This window comes from Chelonia mydas, chromosome 3 (assembly GCF_015237465.2).
Source record: "Chelonia mydas isolate rCheMyd1 chromosome 3, rCheMyd1.pri.v2, whole genome shotgun sequence".
Classification (NCBI taxonomy): Eukaryota; Metazoa; Chordata; order Testudines; family Cheloniidae; genus Chelonia; species Chelonia mydas.
In genome coordinates this window covers 97,400,003-97,420,514 of record NC_057851.1, presented here as the reverse complement: position 1 = coordinate 97,420,514, position 20,512 = coordinate 97,400,003, and the positions used below count along the sequence as shown (strand labels likewise).

The following is a 20,512-nucleotide window of genomic DNA, read 5'->3' as shown; positions in this document are numbered from 1 at the left end:
TTCAGTAGCACACAGACTCAATTTATAACCAGTCCTCATAATATAATTATGACTTTTTTTGGTAGTAACAAAATGCCCAGAGTGTTCAGTGCTCCAAAACTGGTTGCCAGAACTGAAAAAGTGTGTATCTAGGGAAGGCTAGTCACCCACTCTCCAAATAAGTCAGTAGAGAGCAATCCACCTTTTAAAATTAGTAGTGTCTTGTATTTTCTAGCCAAGAAAAAAAAAAGAAAGAAAGAAAAAGAATTCCCATGGTTGTTCCTAGCAACCATCCCCACAACCTTTCTCCCTGCTTCGCCCCCCCCCCTCCCCCCTTGAACTAGCTGCCTGTCACAGCATTAATCGCTTGTGTTGAATGGAACAACAGGTTCTTATCTACTATTGATGAGTATTTTTCTCTGGCATAATTTAATATCAAAGAATGTGCTTCCTTGAAAGACAGAATAATGGAACCTCCCCTCCAAGTAAAAGGTTAATTTTTAATTATAGCAAATTAGTCTCAGCTATTATAGGCCAATAAACTTGATTAACAGTATCCATTAATTCCTTTCCCTCTAAATTACACCCTCTCTGATAATATTATAAGCAGCAGCAGCAATAGTTAGTATGAAAAAGTTTCTCCTTCCCTAATGAAGAATGCTGAGTTCATAACAGATTTTACATGCAGTTTCTTTTGAATGCCTGTGGGTTTTAAAACAGCTCTTTTCTTGTTACCAGGGCTGCTGGTGGTGGTTCAAATGTATCCTAGATATAGATATTTAAGACGTCTCAGCTGGTTCAGAATTCCCAGGAGTTTGTATCTTGTAGTGAAGTGCCTGTTAATATGATGTATGTAATTTGGAGGTAGGGTGGGCAAAGCAAAAGCCGTTTGAAACAGAGGTTTGTCATCTAAAAAAATCATTTTAAACAGTATTTTACATCACATAAAATCAGGAGTAGGAGGCTGGAAGGGGGGGAAATGCCATTTGGGGATGGAAATACAGCGCCTTTTTTGTGTGCTGAAGTGTGCCAGCTTTTGCAGACAGGAGGAATGCTGCGTGTCAAGGGGTCAGGATCAATCCGGTGCGAGCTGATGAGGCAGGAAGGTGGGGAGGAATGTCAGGAATGTCGCTGTTTGTGTAGGACTCCATTCAGCCGATTGGCGAGCCCGGGGCGCCGGGAGGGTATAAAAGCAGCCAGGCTCCCTGCTTCAGACCCATAGAACAACTCGCCTGCCAAAGAGACGGGACCGTGGCGAGGCGCGCAGTCGAGGCGCTCGGACAGCAGGCGGCCTTGGCCAGCAGGCAGGAAACCCAGCGCCACACCGCGGCCCGCTGGCTCGGACTCCCTCCGCCCGCAGGACAGAGCAGCTGAGGAGCCTTTGCACCGCCTATTGCCGAGCTTGGCCGCACGGATGGGACCCAGCAGCTTCGCCGTGGCGCTGCTCGTCGCGCTCCTCTGCTGGGTAAGTGGCCCCCCCGCCCTCGCCCCCGCCGGGGGCCGGCTCCCGACGGCAGGACTGGAGGGAGGTTCAGGCTGGGGACGCGGGGAGCCGACGCGCTGCCAGCCGGGGGCTCCCCTGACCGACCCCCCCCCTTCTCCCTGCAGGAGGTGTCCGGCCAGGACTGCAGCGGGCAGTGCCAGTGCGGGGCGGGGCCGCCCCCCGCCTGCCCGGCCGGGGTGAGCCTGGTGCAGGACGGCTGCGGCTGCTGCAGGGTGTGCGCCAAGCAGCTGGGCGAGCTGTGCACCGAGCGGGACCCCTGCGACCACCACAAGGGGCTCTTCTGCGACTTCGGCTCGCCGGCCAACCGCAGGATCGGCGTGTGCACCGGTAAGTGGAGTCCGGGGGGCCCCGGCTTCTCCCCGCGGTGGGGGGGCGGCACTGAGCGGGGAGGGGGCGCAGCACGGGCAAGCCGAGATCTGGGGTGCGAGAGTCCCCTCATGTTGCCCAGTTTAAGAGCCCAGTTCATACCCACCCCCCCTCTGGCTGCCTTCCACAGGAGAGTGGGCCCTCTCTACAGGGCCCAGCTCCATTGCACTCGGGTGATCTTGTCGTCCAGCCTCCTTCCCCCCCGCCCCAGCAGGAGCCATGGAGACTACTGGCTCCCCCAGGTCCTGCTGCGTGCCCTCCCCACAGTGGCAGCGTGAGTCGCTGGGCTGCTGCCTATTCTGGAGGGCTTATGCCCGGCTGTCCCTCTCTCCCTGCCTGCAGCTCGGGACGGCGCCCCTTGTGTGTTCGGAGGGATGGTGTACAGGAGCGGGGAGTCCTTCCAGAGCAGCTGCAAGTACCAGTGCACTTGCCTCGACGGGGCAGTGGGGTGCGTGCCCCTGTGCAGCATGGATGTCCGGCTGCCCAGCCCAGACTGCCCTTCCCCCCGAAGAGTCAAGCTCCCCGGGAAGTGCTGCGAGGAATGGGTGTGCAATGAGCTCCGAGAACAGACGGCGGTTGGACCCGCTCTAGCTGGTGAGTTGAGATCTTAATGAATTTTGTTGGCCTCCCAGTGCAATAGATTGAAATACATAGTGCAGTGATGATTATCCTAATGGACCAGATTCAGCCCTGATGTGACTCCAGTGCCTTCAGTGGAATCACACCAAGGACAAATATGATGCCCTACCTTTATGCAGCATTAATACACTAAGAGGATAGCAGCTGCACTATTGCTGTCTGCCACAATCTCATCCTGTTGACCTGTGCTCCACAGCTTACAGACCGGAAGACACTTATGGACCAGATCAGGCAATGATGATGCGTGCCAACTGCCTGGTCCAGACCACGGAATGGAGTGCTTGCTCAAAGACCTGTGGAATGGGCATCTCCACCAGAGTCACCAATGACAATGCCTTCTGCAGACTGGAGAAGCAAAGCAGACTCTGCATGGTCAGACCTTGTGAGGCAGACCTGGAGGAAAATATCAAGGTAAATATCCCCATCTAATATACACTTCTAAGGATGTTTCAGCATAGATCCAGTTTTACAGAAGATGTATAGCTCTAACTTAGCCACTTTCAGAACCAAGTAAATATTATATAAGGTCTCATCCCAGTAGTGAATATTTAAGAATTAAGTTATAAATAAATGCACCTATTTTAGCCATTCAATACATATAATGCCATTTGAACACTATTTAAACTATCTTGTTTGCATGTGAAACCTTCATGAGGATCAGAGTATTAACCTCTTTGCATACGACCGGATGAAATTAATGGATAGAAATATGAATGGGAATTGTACAATCTTTAAAAAAAGGCTTCTAAACTTCTTTCATTTGTTGCCCCACAGAAAGGCAAAAAGTGTATTCGCACCCCCAGAATCTCCAAGCCCATCAAGTTTGAGCTCTCCGGCTGTACCAGTGTGAAGACCTATCGAGCTAAATTCTGTGGGGTCTGCACTGATGGACGTTGTTGCACCCCCCACAGAACAGCCACTCTTCCTGTGGAGTTCAAATGCCCCGATGGTGAGGTCATGAAGAGGAGAATGATGTTCATCAAGACCTGTGCATGCCACTACAACTGCCCTGGAGACAATGACATCTTTGAGTCTCTGTACTACAGAAAGATGTATGGAGACATGGCATAAAGCAGGAGACGCTAGGCTCTCAACTTGACCTGATTGGCATCTCATTTTGTAACCATGATTCGATAGCACAAAGCATTTAAATCTGTTTCCAAAAAGTTCAGACTGCTCCATGTGACTAAGACAAATTGTCTTCCAACCCCAAACATTGGTTTGAAGAAGAAAGTAAAATGGCTCATGGGACCACAGCGAAGCACAGCTTCAGAGGACACTGTTCATGGAGTGGTGTTTAGGGAGTACTAGGGGGCATATGCAGGAAGATCAATGTTCCCTTAGTATGGTAACGTGTGTTCCACCTAGTAGTGCAATTGAAGAAGAGACCCTTAGCATGTTTGCTGACACTCATTGAGTGACAGCAATGGCTGGAATGTAAATTACCCAGCAAGGTGCTAAGTAAAATGTGTTCTGTTGGTGAGGACTGTAATGTTTCAGCTTTGACACTGATTCAGATGACTTGTTCAAGAAGAATCAGAATCATGTCTATTTGACTGGACAGCTTGTGGCAGTTAATTTGCCTGTAACAAGCTAGATTTTATTAATATTGTAAATACTGTGTGTGTATATATATGTACAGTTATCTAAATTAATTTAAAGTTTTGTGCCTTTGTTAATGCTTTGATACTTTAATGTTAGCTTTTTTTGTCTGTTTTGAAAGAAATAGGTAGGACGTAAAGCTTGTCTGACAATGCATTCAAAGCATGAAATAGATCCTCTAATGGAAATTGTTCAGTTAGGGTGACCAGTGAATCAAACTCAAGACAGAGATTGTTTGCGAAAGATGAGGTGCCTGCATCCTTGGGAAGCATCCATTTGTGTGGTAAAAATATGGTTGCCTCGGCTTTAGTGAACAAATGGCTTTAAGTAAAATGAATGGCTCTTCTGTAGCTGATCAGTTTTTCCACCTGGGAGCATTTGTTTCTTTCTTTGACCGTGGCTGTTTGAACGGTTTGTTATTTGTTGAGAAGTGTGACCAAAAGTTACATGTTTGCACCTTTCTAGTTGAAAATAAAGTATTATATTTTTTATATAAATGACTTGGAATTTCATTTGCCCGACACTACCCCTACTCTCTTCCTACATATTCATCAAAACAAGGGTTTATTTTGTGATATATAAAAAATCAATGTTTTGTTAGTGGGGATTTTTTGTGTGGTTTTTTTGTTCCCCAGAAATCAATACACTGAGACTTAAAACTTCATATCTATTCCAACACAACTTGCCAGCTCATAATCATTGGTAGGTCAGTGAAAGATGGGAGGCCATTTAGTCTTTCAAACTTTAAATAGGGGTCCTGGAGTGTTGAACCCAACACTGTTTCATCAGTAACTAGGGCATGTATATAGCACTAAGTAGCTTTAGACTTCAGCTCTCTAGGTTTTTATGCCATGCTTGTCATGATGTTGCATAGCAGGTGCTGAGATAGCATCTATGTAAGCTGTTCAGTGTTACTGGACTCTTTTAATAGTTAAGCACCTAGATTCCTTCTGAGCTAAATTATAGCAAATATTTTTAAAAGCATCATTAAATTGAAACTGTCTAATTTTGGGGTCAAATAGAGAAGTCTTTACTCTGGTAAAACTTCTGTTGAAGAACCAGTGGGATTTCTGTTTGTGAGGACTATAATGTGGCTTAATGGATAGAGCCCTGCACTGAGATTCAGGAGACCTTGATTCTATTCCTGGTCCTACCTCTGGTCTGCTGGGTGGCCTTGGGCAAGTTACTTCACTGTTGTGCCTCAGTTTTCCCCACTGGTAAAATGGTGATACTGATCTCCTTGGTAAAGCACTCTGAGGTCAACTGATGAAGGGAGCCAGGTATTAAAAGGTGCATGATAATATCTTAAAACCCATCTTAGGTAAGCAAAACAGAGTAAGTCAAGAGTTGGGCCATCTGTACCCCAAATACTAGCTAGGAACTTCAACCCTGTATTAATTCTTTCATCAAAGTAACATACATTTATACTCTTGTCTATTAAGAGTAGGAACTTTAAAACCAACTTCAGCATTTGAAGTATTTTCTTGTGTTTCAGATATCCAGGTATTCCCAAACAAGAATCACTTTCAGGAAGCCAAGTTTAGCCCAGCATTTCCCTGGGGAAGTTAGACAAGCTGAAAAAAAGTTTGAGCCTGCACCATGCTGAGCACCTTCAAATGCCCACTGATTTCAGTTGGAACTTGGGTCAACGGACACTGCACCAAGTCTGCATTAATGACAGTCTAACTGGGGTTATCTAAAGCCTGTTGAAGTCAATGAGCCTCTTTCCAGTGAGTCAGTAGACACTGGATAGGGCCCCCGAAGCATTTCCGCTTCCTCCCCAAAATGTGAGGAATTCAGCTGGCTCGAGGAAGTTGTTTTCTGTGCCCATCTGAAATATTTTAGGTATCCTCTGCCTCTAATAGTTCCTCTCGTTCTCCAGTATTTTCCTTGCAGGTTATGAATATGGTGTAGCAGCTCTCTGTTCACTCTGGAAACACTCTATATTCACATAACCAGAAGGACTGTTTAGGCAACCACTACCTTAGCTCCACCCCACCTCCCCCAATAATAGCAGAACTGTCATTTCTACCCGAAAAACAAAAACATACCTGGACTTCAGCCACAGTTATCACTGTAAATGCTCTATGAATTAGACAATTGAAAAGATAATCACTGTCTAACAGGCAGGGTGATGGAAGTAGTGATCACAGAGGTTTGGTGTTTGACATTGTTAGTGTTCCTAATAAAAAAAGTTCAAATTAGGTAAAAATTGATATAAAATACTGTACATGGATGAAAATTCCCTATGTTGTTACATTTCTAATGAACACTTAATATTGTCACTCGAGGTCATAACTGCCAAAAGTCATGCTGCTTATAAGTTGCTTGACAAGTTGTGGCTCTTCTTTGAAGTATTATGTAAAAAGTCAACAACTTCATGTGTAACTGTAATACACTAAGATCTTCATTTCTCTCACCCCAAGACCAGTCATGACTGCCATTTTGTAACATAGATGGGTGCAGCCACATTAGTAGAGAAACCCAGTATCCTGAATATGTTGTTGCAGGGCCTCATGGGAATGTAATTATGCATTGTATGGTTGTAGCACTTCCTTCCAAAGACACACACATTTTCTGGTTTCAAGAAGTCCATGTTTAAATGATATGGAATCATAAGAGTACACATAGGCAAAAATGTAGGCCTCTCAACCTTAATATTATTCCCTGCTTTCTGCCCTCATGCTTATGATTTAGAGATCAGTAAAAGCAGAGAGTGACCATAACAGGAATCATGTTCTAGGAATGGGGCAGTAAAAAGGAAATAACTTAATTTAAAAAAAATCAGTTTCCATCTAGTTTGCTTCTTCAGAAAGCTCTACCACACGGATTTGCTGTGACAGCATTTTTAAAAAACTTGTTTACTGTATTTAAGTATATTCATTCAAATGAATGTTCTGCTACATTCATACTATAGTAATTAGAACACCACCACATATTTGACACTGATTTAATGAACACTACTCAGTTAGCCATTAGAAGAAGCAATCTACCTGGCTGCAGACCAGAGTGTCAACTGACTTGTCAAAAAGCGTGAGCTACTTTCCCCATTTCAGTATTTTGTACCATGGGCAACCACGATGCATTTGCACGGTTTGCAGCTCAGCATTCTAACACAATACAGATGCGAACTACAGACATGGATTACATCCCCATCATATGAGGCAAGCATTGTTCTCCAGATGGAATTTTGTCAGATTCCTCATAACTAACAAACATAAAAAAGACACCCATTAAGAAACTCTTTAAGAATGAGCCACTTTTAATGATCTGTAACCACATAGGAACAAATAAGCTTTTTGAACAGAATCCAGTTGTTTGAATCACAAAGAAAGGGAGTCAATTCAGAAAACTGGTTTTTGGACACGCAACTAGAAATAGCAAACAGCAGTTAGATCATTTGCATTCCTTCTTGTAGTGTAACGTCTTTACCAAACACTGTGCTGTAAGAAAGCACCCTAGCTGTTATGCTAAATATTAAGGTCACAAAACAAGTAAAAGAACAGGAATATTCCATCCCACCATGTAACTTGATCCCACCTTCCTGACTTTGTACCCTATCCCTGAATCCCCAGCTTCTTTAGAAACAAAGCTAAAATGTGGTTTTAACTCATTCATAAGGTACTATACTTTACTTCCATATGGAGGCATATAGTTACCCCCCCAAAAATGTCCAGCCAGTTAGGATGAAATACCAATGCAAGGCTTTGCCCCAAAACCAAGGAGAATCTGAGAAAAATAGCTCAGTTAACTTTTTTTTATCCCATTTTCCACTTTTTCCCCTCCTTCTAATTCACATATGCCCATAGATGGAAGTACCAAAACCTACCGCATTCTTACAGTATTTTCAGTCTGACCGGAACCAGGAAATACCAGAAATTTCTTTAGAGAACCCGGTCCCAAAGTGTGCTAAAGCTCTTGACACATTCAAAGCTTTAACAGAATTCAGGAACATGATTAATGTTACATCTGCACTAAAAGAGTGAAACTGTATTTTTCCTGTGTCAGAAGATAACTCTTGGCAATTGGATTTCGATACAGCTGTAATTGTATTGTGGATTGCCCATTAGGTGAGCAGAAGCAGATTGTAGGAATTTAGGAGCGAAATTATAGGATCTGGCCTTTCAGATGCTAATTACACTTTGGCCATGTCTACAATACGATGTCAAACCATTCCCAAATTGAAACATAGTTGGAGTATGCTCACACTCATCGTTCTGACTTGTGTTCTGCATTGTTGCAGTTTTGTCCCTCATCAACACTGGTGTGTTCTAAGCCATTTCAGTCACAGTGCCCTCTGGGTACTTCCTCCATAGTTCCCAGAATATATGCCAGAGGCAGTGAATTCTGGAAGATTTTGAATAGCTTCAGGTGCACTGCAAGACAGAAGGAAGAGGAATATTTAACTGTTTGTGCTATCTCCATTAGCACTGAAACGGTATTTAGATTTGCCAAAAGCAAGTCTAATCTGGTATGGTATATATGCTACGGGAAACACTTGTGTGTAGGGATGCAAGGCATTTTATAATCATGCTAGATGAACCAAAAGATTCATAGCACTGTGCATTTCTCTGGTGTAGACAAGATTTTAGATTTAGATGTGCCTGCATTTATCACTCAGGCAAAACTGGCTGGGTCAGAGAGAGAAAGGCACTCCAGACATTTGCTTGTCTTTTAAAGTTAATCCTATGAAAGGTATAGAAAGATTTTTACTAGTTTTCAGCACCTAACACGAACTTTTTCCTTTGCAGAAAAAAAGCGTAACTGATGTATACAACAGGGGCCAGATCCTCAGATGGATTAGACTACCATAGTTCCAATGGAGTCAGTTGAGCTTCATCAGTTCACACCAGCTGGCCCAAGGTCCTGTTTTTATTTGACTATAACAGAGATATTCTTCTCCGCATCATCTAATACTGTACTTCCACAGCAGGAAAAGACAGAGACTGGCATCTAGTGGACAAGCAGGGTAATAAGTTATTGAGATGAACACAAGAATTTGGAGATTTAGCTGAATTACATAGGAAAACACATTGTGAATGGCTAAAATTATAACCTACTAGGCAACTGAGAAGTTGTTGTGGCTGATAAGCAAAAGGTAATTATATAGAATTCAGAAAATAAGCCTTTGAAATATTAATATGCTAGTCAAGCTTTAACCCTAGAGATATGTGATATCCAGAAAGATGTTAGACATATTATTAAAGAATGATACTGTAATATGCTACAGTGCTAGATATCCCTTTATTTCTCAAGTTACAGTGTGAAAAATCCTGAAGTCTTTACTCAATCCTTCATTAGACAAGGCACCCAATGGCTTCACTTTTAACTGAGTAAGGACTTCAGGATTTGGCCCAATATAATGTACTAGAAGATGAACTAGGATAAAGTCATTTGTTCTCCCCAAACCAAACCCTGTATTTATTTTTCATTTAGGAACATAGGAATTGCCAGCCTAGACCAACCCGGTGGTCCATCTAGTCCAAAATCCTGTCTGACAGTGGCCAGTACCAGCTGTTTCAGACAGAGACAGGGTTTTAGTTATAAGTTATGAGAATAAGTTATAACTTTGGTTCATGCCTTGAAGCACAAGTAGTTCAGATGCCTTTCAGAACTCTTACAGTTTGTTTTGGGTTTTTCTGTTTAAATCCCTTATGTTACAACTGTGGCTGTTTCTGATATCTATATAAATGGCCAGTCTTTTTTTGAACCCTGATAGACTCTATGCTCAGTGATTTATTAGTTAGTTTAGTGTTGGTGACGGGTTCCAGACTGACCACCACAGAGATGGAAGTCCTTTGCTTATTAACAGAGAACAGGTAGGTCACAGCCATGCATGGAGCAAGCTTCCTCACTCTGCTCACCAGGGTGCCTTGCTGAGCGAGAGAGGCTAGGAGTGAGAGGGTAGTTCAATCTACATGACAGTTCATTTCTTGGCCTTTCTTCCAAATGTGTTACCAGGTACTGCTGAGTGGAGTGGTGTAGTTTTTTTTTACTGAAGAGCCATAGCATTTTAAGCCAGCATTAAACACCCTGAGAACTTTGGGACAGATTGTGCATGGCCTTACGTGCAGGGCAGAGGAGGACAGAAAGGAGGGCAAATAAGATCATGAACAGCCTCCCCCAACCCACCACGTTAAAGTCAGATAGAATTGCAGCCCCTTTTTTTGAGAGAACACATGGACTGTTCTGTCTCTGCTCTCCTAGGTCTCCATCCACAGCATCCCAATGAGGGTAAGATAGGACAGTGGAAGAGGCAGCCCCATAGGTCTACCCCTCTGACAGTCATCCTCATAGTGTGGAGGTAGGAGCTGCACCCCAGAATAGGGTACAGCTAAGGCTCCTCTGGCACAATGCAGTTCCATGCGTCCCTTTATGATGCTCTGCACATACGCAGCACAACCAAAGCCTTTGTTGCTTTATTTTCATCTCACTAAACATTCTACTCTTGAATTTTCCCCAAAAGCTATTTCAGCCATGCAGTTCCTTGTTTTCAGTGGCAAAGTACCATTGTTTTGACTTCTCTCCCAAATGTATATTCTCCTGGGTACCATATATGTGAGAAGACACAGCGCAATGGAAATGTGAGCCATTTACAGGGGGGAAAATAGCATCTGCCCTTTGTTCATTTGCACACATTCTTCTAAGGCTAGATTTCTGCCAAGGTGAAATAGCTATCTGCACCTATATTTGTGACATCTGATATGCCAAGAGCTAATGGAGGCAGTGTTGCAGCTGTGCTGGTCACTGAATATTACAGAGACAAGGTTGATGAGGTAATATCTTTTGTTGGACCAACTTCAGTTGGTGAGAGACAAGCTTTCAGGCTTAAACAGACCTGAAGAGCTCGGTGTAGCTCAAAAGCTTGTCTCTCTCACTAACTGAATTTGGTCCAATAAAAGATATTACCTCACTCACTGTTTGTTCTCCACAAAGTTTTTTAAAATATACCTTAGATTCATCAGAACCCATTATACAGATTCTGGAATTTGTGTTTTGTTCACCGGAGGCAGCCAAAGTCTGACCTGTGGGACTAGCACAACTGCATATTACTACAAGAGGATCCAGCTCCGCCCAAGAGAATGAAGAGTTACATGCTGGAACCTGTAGTGTCACTTGGCTGCCCTTCCCTGTTAAAGATGAGGGCAAGTGCAATCTGCTCTGTTTTATCTGATGTGAGTATTTAGGTAGCTTACTGCAGCCCTTGGTGGGTCAATATTTGAGCACTTCTGATATACGATGTTGTTCTATATCCTGGGTAATAGAAGTACACTCTAACCTAGTTTTTACTTATTTTCATATTAGCACCTTGATTCAAGATTAAAGCAATAACTCCCCAAATCCTTAAACTAACACTTACTACGTACCTATCACGTGCTAAATATCTCTTTTCAGTGACCTCTCATTCAAATCTCTTCCTGTGATTCAAGAGGTTACAGTTCAGCAGTTTTTCAAATACTACAACAGCAGCTTGTCTTCTTAGATTACGCACAAAGAAAAGGAGGACTTGTGGCACCTTAGAGACTACAAGCGTGTGCTCAAATAAATTGGTTAGTCTCTAAGGTGCCACAAGTCCTCCTTTTCTTTTTGCGAATACAGACTAACACGGCTGCTACTCTGAAACCTTAGATTACGCTGACACCTTGTGGTCACTATGGCATATTTGCAAAAGTGCTGAACCATGTTTAATGCAATGGTTGCACTAAGGTAGCTGAAAACAGCTCAAGACTATTTCTGTTGTCTTCAGTTACACTTGAGCTATTGTGTTCCAAAACACATTTCTAAGTTGCTGTTCCTTGGGTTTTTTAAAAGACATCTAAGTGTAATACGTTGCTTATTCTTCAAGGTGCAACCAATGGTGGAAAATTGTGGACTGAAATATATGAGAATTACACGAATGGCATAAATTAAATGTATAGTTATTAGAAAATACTTTCTAATGGAGTTATCACATACTATTTATTATGAGTGCTAGCTGCATTGGTTTTGATAAACCAGAATGCATTGTTCTGTGACATGTACTTTATATTTCACTGCCGTATCTATTTTAGAGCTGCAGAAAATACAGAACCTGCAAATTTCAAAAAATTGTCCATTTAAGGAATCTTCAGAAACCAATTGTTGGTCATTAATAGAGGTTGCTACATCAGATCCCCTATTTTCTAGACTTCTCTGGTGTTCCAAGCTCCCTACAGCGTAAATAGCAGCAGTTGCACCTCTTAGGCCCTCCCCTGTGTCCCATATCTTTGAATGCACACACACACACACACACACACCCCTTTTCTTCTTTGGCAACAGCTCGCAGCAATTTTCCCCCCGTGAATATCCATAAAACTCATCTTAAATAAAGTAGTGTTTATTTACCAAAGAAAATAAAGAGACAACCAGAGTAAAGAGAATTTAAAGAGAGGCAGCCTGGCTGTGTCTGCAAGTTTTGCAAGAGTTTAGCTCACCAGACTTTAGGGTTGCCAAGCCTCCAGGATTGTCCTGGAGTCTCCAGGAATTAAAGATTAATCTTTAATTAGATTATGTAATGTGAGGAAATCTCCAGGAATTTTTCCAACCAAAGTTGGCAACATTAAGGCTAAGAAAGGTCTGAAATAAAAGCTTTAAACAGTACCTTCAGCATCTCTGCAAACAGTTCTTCCCCCAACTTTCTGCAAGAGAGAAGATACACGTTTGGACACTGTCCCCTCCATGGATCTGATACCTCAGCATCTGGCATTGCAACAGTGTCCTCGATTAATGTAAGTCGCACCTCTTTCTTATTGGCTAGTTTACAACTTCAAATGAACTTCTGAGTAAGCCGCTTACTGGGAAATTTATTTCTCTCTGGGTTTCCTCTAGATACGTAGATCATGATTCATGTCTCCTTTGTATAGCCCTTACTTTTTTTATATATGTATGTATGTATTTATTGCCTTAAAACCAGAGCTACTCCTGACCCTGGGCACCAGTTCCAAAATCCTCTCTAACTTTGGGAAAATTAAGATACCAACTTCTTGCTTGGGTCCATCTCTCTGAAATGAGTATGAACTTATGCATCTGTAATGGGCAAAGACAGGTGCTGAGAAAATACATAACCATTATGTTCCTGCACCTCAGTTTACTTCTGAGGCAGCACAGGCCAGAGTTCTATCTTTGCAGGGTTTGGGGTTGTTTTTTTAAGGATTCCTCAAGGCTACAGTATGCAAAACCCTGAATACAGGTGTTAGTAAGCTGCTAGTCATACTCATACAATTTCTTATTGAACAAACATTTAATTCTTACACAAACAGTATTTGGCATATTTTTGAATAACTTCTTTAAAAAACTACAAGACGGTAGACCTGTGTGTTCTCTATAGTCTCCCCCACTTTGTTGCTATTGCAATTTTTAGTACACACAGACCTCCACAGATGATTTCTCAGTCTCTGTGGTGAGATCCTGAGGAGAACATCAGCCTCAGCTCCCCTCCAAACACATTAGAATTGCCTGAGCAAAACAGTCTGAACATCCTGACAGCCAGCAGCAATTCCAGGACCTGAGCGAATAGTTGACTGTCTCACTAGCGAGACTGGTGACAGGCCACAGATTCCCTAAATCAGGGGTGACCAACCTGTGGCTCCAGAGCCACATGCAGCTCTTCAGAAGTTAATATGCGGCTCCTTGTATAGGCACCGACTCCAGGGCTGGAGCTACAGGCGCCAACTTTCCAATGTGCCGGGGGGAGCTCACTGCTGAACCCCTGGCTCTGCCACAGGCCCTGCCAACACTCCACACCCTCCCCTGACCTGCAGTGCCCTCGGTCCTCCTCCTCCCCCCCGCCAGAGTCTCCTGCATGCCACAAAACAGGTGATTGGGAGGTGTGGGAAGCGCTGATTGGCGGGGCTGCCAGTGGGCAGGAGGTCCTGGGAGCTGGGGGGGAGCTAATGGGGGACTACTGACATATTACTGTGGCTCTTTGGCTATGTACATTGGTAAATTCTGGCTCCTTCTCAGGCTCAGGTAGTCCAAGCGCTGTGGCATAACCTTCACAGAACACATTTCTTGATCTTGCCATCAATCAGCTGCTGAGTCCACAGGTCTGTCTCCAGCTTCCATATTTGTAACCATTTCCCCCTGAGCTCAGATTGTCTCAGCTGTCAGAGAGTGAAGGTATTGAGTCTGCAAGTCTGCTTGCTTTTAATAGAACCTTTCAGTGAAGAAGACTCCAACAGCCAGTGAGCATGTATACGCAAAAAGAAAAGGAGTACTTGTGGCACCTTAGAGACTAACCAATTTATTTGAGCATAAGCTTTCGTGAGCTACAGCACACAAGTACTCCTTTTCTTTTTGCGAATACAGACTAACACGGCTGTTACTCTGAAACCTGAGCATGTATAGTAATAATTACTACACCCCTCCCCTAGATGTCTCTCAATCCTTCTAACTAAGGATATGTCTACACTTATCATGGATCTACATTGCGGCGATCGATCTACCAGGGGTCGTTTTAATGGGTCTAGTGAAGACCTGCTAAATCGACCGCAGATCACTCTCCTGTCAACTCCGGTACTCTACTGGAACGAGAAGTATAAGGTAAGTCAACAGGAGAGTTTCTCCTGTTGATCCAGCATGGTGTAGACACCACAATAAGTGGACCTAAGCTACATCAACTCTAGTTACGTTATTTACGTAGCTGGATTTGCATAACTTAGGTCAACTTACCCCATAGTGTAGACCTGCCCTCAATTAGCTACCCTGGTCTTTGCAGGTGTGCACTGTACAGAGATGCAAGAGTTAACTAAAATTCCTATCTCCGCCCCACTGCTTCTCTCCCTTTCTTACTTATGGGTTACACCCCAATCCAACACCCCTCTACCACCTTGAACTTTTATTTAGATCCCCATCCAGACTTCTTGCAGAGGCCCATCCTATTCAAAACATGCCCGTCTGCCTGCAATATTATCTCAGCTTCCTTAGTAGCCAGAAGTGTTAATAGTCAAAATTATTAATTCTTTAAATTTAAAGCCAACTATTCTGGCTAGAATTTGTTTCCTGTTATGATATGTGAGGAGTTCACACTTCTTACAGTCATTGTGGCTGAAAACTAAGGACATTTGTGCTCCAGTTTACATTGCCTAAACTTTGACACTGAGGACACATCTGCACCAGCATAGCATCAGTGCTGGGACACTAGGTTACAGAACAGATATGATCCAATGATTAAAAATATTCCTTTGTTGAGTGTTCTTAAATCATACGATATCCCTGATCTGTTCAAGCCTATAACATAAATTAGGGACACGCTTAGATCCTCTATACTACAACACAGAATTGCTAATAAATGGATTGTAATGCTGTTCCTTGGATATGCCTAGTACCATGGAGTATGTAATGTTATATACAGTGTTACTTTTTTTTTAAAAAAAATGAGGCTCCTCTGTCTCTCAAAGCACATCTCTCATCTGAAAAAGGCTTAGAACATAAGTACATAAGAACGGCCATACGGGGTCAGACCAAAGGTCCATCCAGCCCAGTATCCTGTCTTCCAACAGTGGCCAATGCCAGGTGCCCCAGAAGGAATGAACAGAACAGGTAACCATCAAGTGATCCATCCCCTGTAGCCCATTCCCAGCTTCTGGCAAATAGAGGCTAGAGACACCATCTCTGCCCACCCTGGCTAATAGCCATCGATGGACCTACCCTCTGTGAATTTATCTAGTTCTTTTTTGAACCCTATTATAGTCTGGGCCTTCACAACATCCTCTGACAAATAGTTCCACAGACTGACTTTGTGTTGTGTGAAGAAATACTTCCTTTTATTTGTTTTAAACCTGCTGCCTATACATTTCATTTGGTGACCTCTCGTTCTTGTGTTATGAGAAGTAGTAAATAACACCATACCAACATAACCTCTTCCAGTCTTTTCCTTTTCTGATTCCAGTTGCTATATGCTTCTAGAGAGGTTGCTGGCCCTTCTGGTCAAAAGCAATGATGGTACCTTTCAATTAAATCCTGGCCAGACTGAAGTCAGTGGCAAAAAACCCTGTTTGTTTGGGGAGGAGAGGGCAGGATTTTACCTATTAAATGACACATCAGTGCCCAAAGATGACTGCTACCATGCACTTGCACAGTGCCTTAATCAGCATCATTCTCTCTGTTGCCTGGGGTACAGTATCTCTGGCAGTGAGAAAAATTTGAGAGATGGCACAAGAATGGCACAATAATTTACATGGAGCACAAAAGAAATGGTGAAACCAGAGGTGAGAAATTTCTGGAGTATTTTCACAAGAACCAAGCCAGAGATTTTTCAATTATGGGAGCAGAGGAAAAAACCCTACACTTTTCTTATTTCAAGTCATACATGTCAGAGTTCAAATTGGGCAAGTGGATTGTAGTTAAAATGAGAAGGATGTCAAAGTCGAACAAAGTTTATTTAATTGTAAGTTGTATAATTTTAGAGTTACGTATCTCTTTCAGAGGGAATACTACAGGAGAGCTATTGAGTTATGAGGTGCCAGCACAGATATACAAAACTCACATTTATAAAGGTCAGAGTAATTCACTAGTAGCCTATAAATACGGAAAGAAAAAACAGGAGAGTGAAAAAGGAGGAGAAACTGAAGGGAAAGAAAGGAGGAAAGAACAAAAGGAGGCTCACTATATTTAAAACCTTGTTTTGAATTACCAAGCTATAATGGAGCTATAAATATGATTCAGACAAAGTTGGCCCTCAGGAAGAGCCCCCGAAGCTTGGTGTCCTGTTCCCTACTCTGGGAAGTTGCAGAAGGAGCAGATTGGACGTGGGGCTGGAGGAAAGAATTTTTGTGGGGTTTAGGAGATCCATAATTAATTGATGGGTTGGGGGGTGAGTAGCTGTTTGGCCAATAGTTTTGCTCAAAAGAAGGGGGGATGGAAAAAGTCAAAACATTTTGTTTTGATATTTTCAAAACAATGTGTTTCAGTTTTTTGTTTCAAAAATGACATTTGGTAATTTAGCTAGATTTAGGTAAAAATGAAAACGGTTAAAATAACCACTCACAGTGAAACAAAGTTGTTTTGTTTCTAGTCAAATTAAATGTTTCATTTGACCCCATTTTTGTTTGTTTGTTTTTTGGCTTAGCCACTGAACCAAAAAAAATCCATTATTCGCGGGGTTCTAGTTACATGATAAGCAAAGCTCCACTACAAACGCTTAGTGGAATGGACCACATTTGTCTGCATGCATTTAAGGTAGAGCTTAAGCCCTGAAATGATAACATGCTGTTTGATGGTAGTGGATGAGTACACAGATATGTAGATTCAAAAAGGAGATTTAAAAAAATCTTTGGGGTTACCAGTTACTGTGTAAGGACACCATGAATGCCCTCTGTTTCAAGAAGGCACTTTTCTTATTCTGTTAATTTTAAACTGTTTATATTTTACATCACAAGCTAAATCTAGGAACCATTTTACTCACTTGGGTATCTTTGCCCTTAGAGCATCCTACATAGAAGGAAAAACAACAGCAAACTGAGCTTTATATATCTGGAGAAGGACTCTGTGATCCTTGAACTTTGACCCAGGCATTAAAGCATGACGGGAAACGTAGTGCATTATTTTAGCAGTCTGGTGAGGTCCCTAGGGATTCCCCCTTAGGTCCGAGGAATCCTCAGGAAGCCAGTTATGCTAGGTTCTGCTAAAATGATCACCAGTGAAAAAGTCAATGGCATTTTAAACTGTCATCTTTAGGTTTCAGGGTTAACGGCCCACTAAGATAAAACGGCTAATGTTTCTGGCTATTTGCAGACTACGGACAATATTGCTGTGTTGTTTACATTCAGATCACATTGGGAAGGTTCTCTTCACAATCAGAAAGACTGGAAACTCTTTTTTAAAAGAAAGGTACGATTCTGGAGCACAGTTCTGTAGCTCCTGTGGGCCAACTTCACAGTCACAAAAGGGGGTTACATTTATTGTAATTTGTGCCCTGTTGAGGGAGGAATGTACAGACAAACTGTAGGGAATTTTCTTTTCTTTTAAAACTTTGTCATCCAAATTTTGTTGTAATGAAATGTTAGATCCATGTTGATCTTGACACTCCATTACATTTATTCATTTGAATTTTAAAGAATTTTAATACAATTTGTATTTTTCCATACTACTGACAGTGACATTCCCAGATGAAAAGTATATCTCTGTTACTCAGGATTATCAAGTCTGTTAGCCAACATATTTCAGTCTGGTTGCTAAAGCACTTGCCATTGACATTCAAAAGTAGGATGCTCACATTCTGTTGGGAGCTGTTTAGTTTTAAAGTTTTATTATATATTTTTTCCTCAGGGTCCAATGTGATACATATTATTAAAACAACCACATTAGAAAAGTTAGCCACTAAAGTTGCCATATTAAATTGTCAAATAAAACAATTCCCTGTTCTGATCATTTGTATTCCCTCATTAGCTCATATCTCCTGTATGAAGTTGAGGGGTCTGAGGCTAAACAGCCCTTGGGTAATATGACCATTTTAGGAAGCAACCTCTTGCTAATATCTGCTTTGTTTTACAGGTGAGACTTCAAAGCCACCTGGAGGGGCTGGGTTGACAAATCCATTGAAGCTTGGTGTCCAAATCCACTAGGCATCTTTGAAAATCTCACCCAATGTGTTTATTTAGATGAATTTTTCCTTATAAGCCAATTTTTTTTACTACCTGTGAAAATTCTATTTAGAAAGGGACTTTCCCAGTCCTTGATCCATATCCCCTCATCTGCCCCTGAAGGGGAATTCTGGGATGTCATGGAGAGAGTTAAGGGGTCCGATAGGTAGTTCACATTTTCACACTATTCCTCCACAGAAATTTGGTGCATGACTTGAAAGAGTGGGTAGGGGACAGTGATCCACTCCCAGGAGAAGACCCTTGATTTACCCCCATGCCCCAAAGCTAAATCTCTTGTACAGAAAGAGAAGGAAGATGGTGTGTCTAAAGAATTGCATCTGACAGCAACCAGACTTTATTTGCTAATACTAAGCAACTTAAAAACAAGCAGACTTTCAGGTCTTCTCATACTTTGTAAAGAAGCAATTTTTCCCCTCTTGCAGGCTATCTTTAAAAAATTCAGTTTGTGGTAGTATGGTATTAAGGCAATAGTCATGTTTTATTTAACACTTTGAGTAGCAAGGGAAGAACTGAAACTGGTTTTATTTTGAGTTTATTGGCAAAGTCTTCATGGAGGCTTTTTCGTACCCCACCATCCTTTGCAGCAACAAAACTAATTTTATTAGTCTCGTGTAGACAAATGGAAGTTTTGATGATGCTCACTATAGTTATTCTTGTCCTGTCATAATTCCAAGAACCCATAAAATGTTCTGCTATTGAAGTGCAAAACCTAAGATGATAAAACTAGAAAGTTGCTGAGAAAAATTTAGGTTAGGGAGTACTAGAGGAGCACTGACTGTTGCATCAAATTCCTATTTCAGAATTCAACAGCTGTAGGAAACTTCTCAGTGCAAAAACCCTGTATTTATGCAGTTACGTTTGCATAGTTCAAGTAAATACTAATTTGGCAAGTTGCATACATTGTCTCATTTTCCATTTTCCTGGTTACAGGAATGGAGGCCCATGTTGGATCATATTAAAGAAGTTCTGTATTAAAATCACAAATGAGTTTGATTCCCCATAGTTTAAATTCCAGGGTATTACTAATTAAGAGGTCTCTGGGTTTTTGGTTACTGTTTCTCTCCCTCTGTGTGTGAAACTTGCAAGCTGCTAATTGTGTTAGTACATTCTAAGACAGAGTCTGTCTCAAAGCAATTCACAGAGACTCAAAGCAATACTCTAACAACAGAAACAGCAACCCAGAGACTCCCCGCCCTTTTGTTGTATTAACAATTGTGATTAAATAGAGATAGAGGATGTATGTGGATGGATGCTTGGTGTAGATAATAACTGAATGATCAGGGAGGTGCCAGCCTAGAATCCAGTGGTCCATCGGCTAAAGAAGGCGTCAAGTGGAAATAACCAGAGGACCCCCGGAGGGCAGACTGGAATCCAACCCAACAGCCTCAAGAATGGGAGAACCAAAGAACAAGATAACATCTTGGAGCCATCAGGAATGTGCCATCTGCTGATTGATTCAGCAACAGCATGATGCAGCAATTCCCATAGACTTGGCATAGGAAGAAATTCCTATAAAAATAGACTCTAAAAAGTGAGAACTTTGGGGTCTGATTCTGCAAAACCAACTTCCAGGAGTATCAGATGAGCATCTGACAAGGCCCTGCTCCCTCCTCATGTCCAGGCCACCTGGCCAGTGGCTTGGCATGAGCAACTCTAAGGCTGGTAAACTATGATAACACTTTGCAGAACCTGTGTGTGTGTGTGTGTGTGTGTGTGTGTATGAATGAATGTGTGAATAAAATATGAGATTGAATGGAATGTTATAGCTATAAACTAACTGCTTACTATGATAACAACCTTG

General features: G+C 42.3%; 1 protein-coding gene across 1 annotated transcript; it reads left to right on the top strand.

Annotated features, from left to right (window-relative positions):
* The first annotated feature begins 969 nt into the window (after window positions 1-969).
* Window positions 970-4,583, top strand: CCN2 (cellular communication network factor 2). The gene is made up of 5 exons (XM_037894813.2): window positions 970-1,444; window positions 1,588-1,810; window positions 2,192-2,443; window positions 2,685-2,899; window positions 3,263-4,583. The coding sequence occupies exons 1-5, from the start codon at window positions 1,394-1,396 to the stop codon at window positions 3,557-3,559; spliced, it is 1,038 nt and encodes a 345-aa protein (XP_037750741.1). The 5' UTR covers window positions 970-1,393; the 3' UTR covers window positions 3,560-4,583.
* The last annotated feature ends 15,929 nt before the right edge of the window (window positions 4,584-20,512 follow it).

What these genes read in the sequence shown, in the direction of transcription:
- CCN2 (XM_037894813.2), top strand. Translation starts at nt 1,394, where the DNA reads ATGGGACCCAGCAGCTTCGCCGTGGCGCTGCTCGTCGCGCTCCTCTGC. An exon ending in CAGGATCGGCGTGTGCACCG is followed by an intron (nt 1,811 to 2,191) that starts GTAAGTGGAGTC and finishes CCCTGCCTGCAG; the next exon opens with CTCGGGACGGCGCCCCTTGT. An exon ending in ACCTGGAGGAAAATATCAAG is followed by an intron (nt 2,900 to 3,262) that starts GTAAATATCCCC and finishes GTTGCCCCACAG; the next exon opens with AAAGGCAAAAAGTGTATTCG.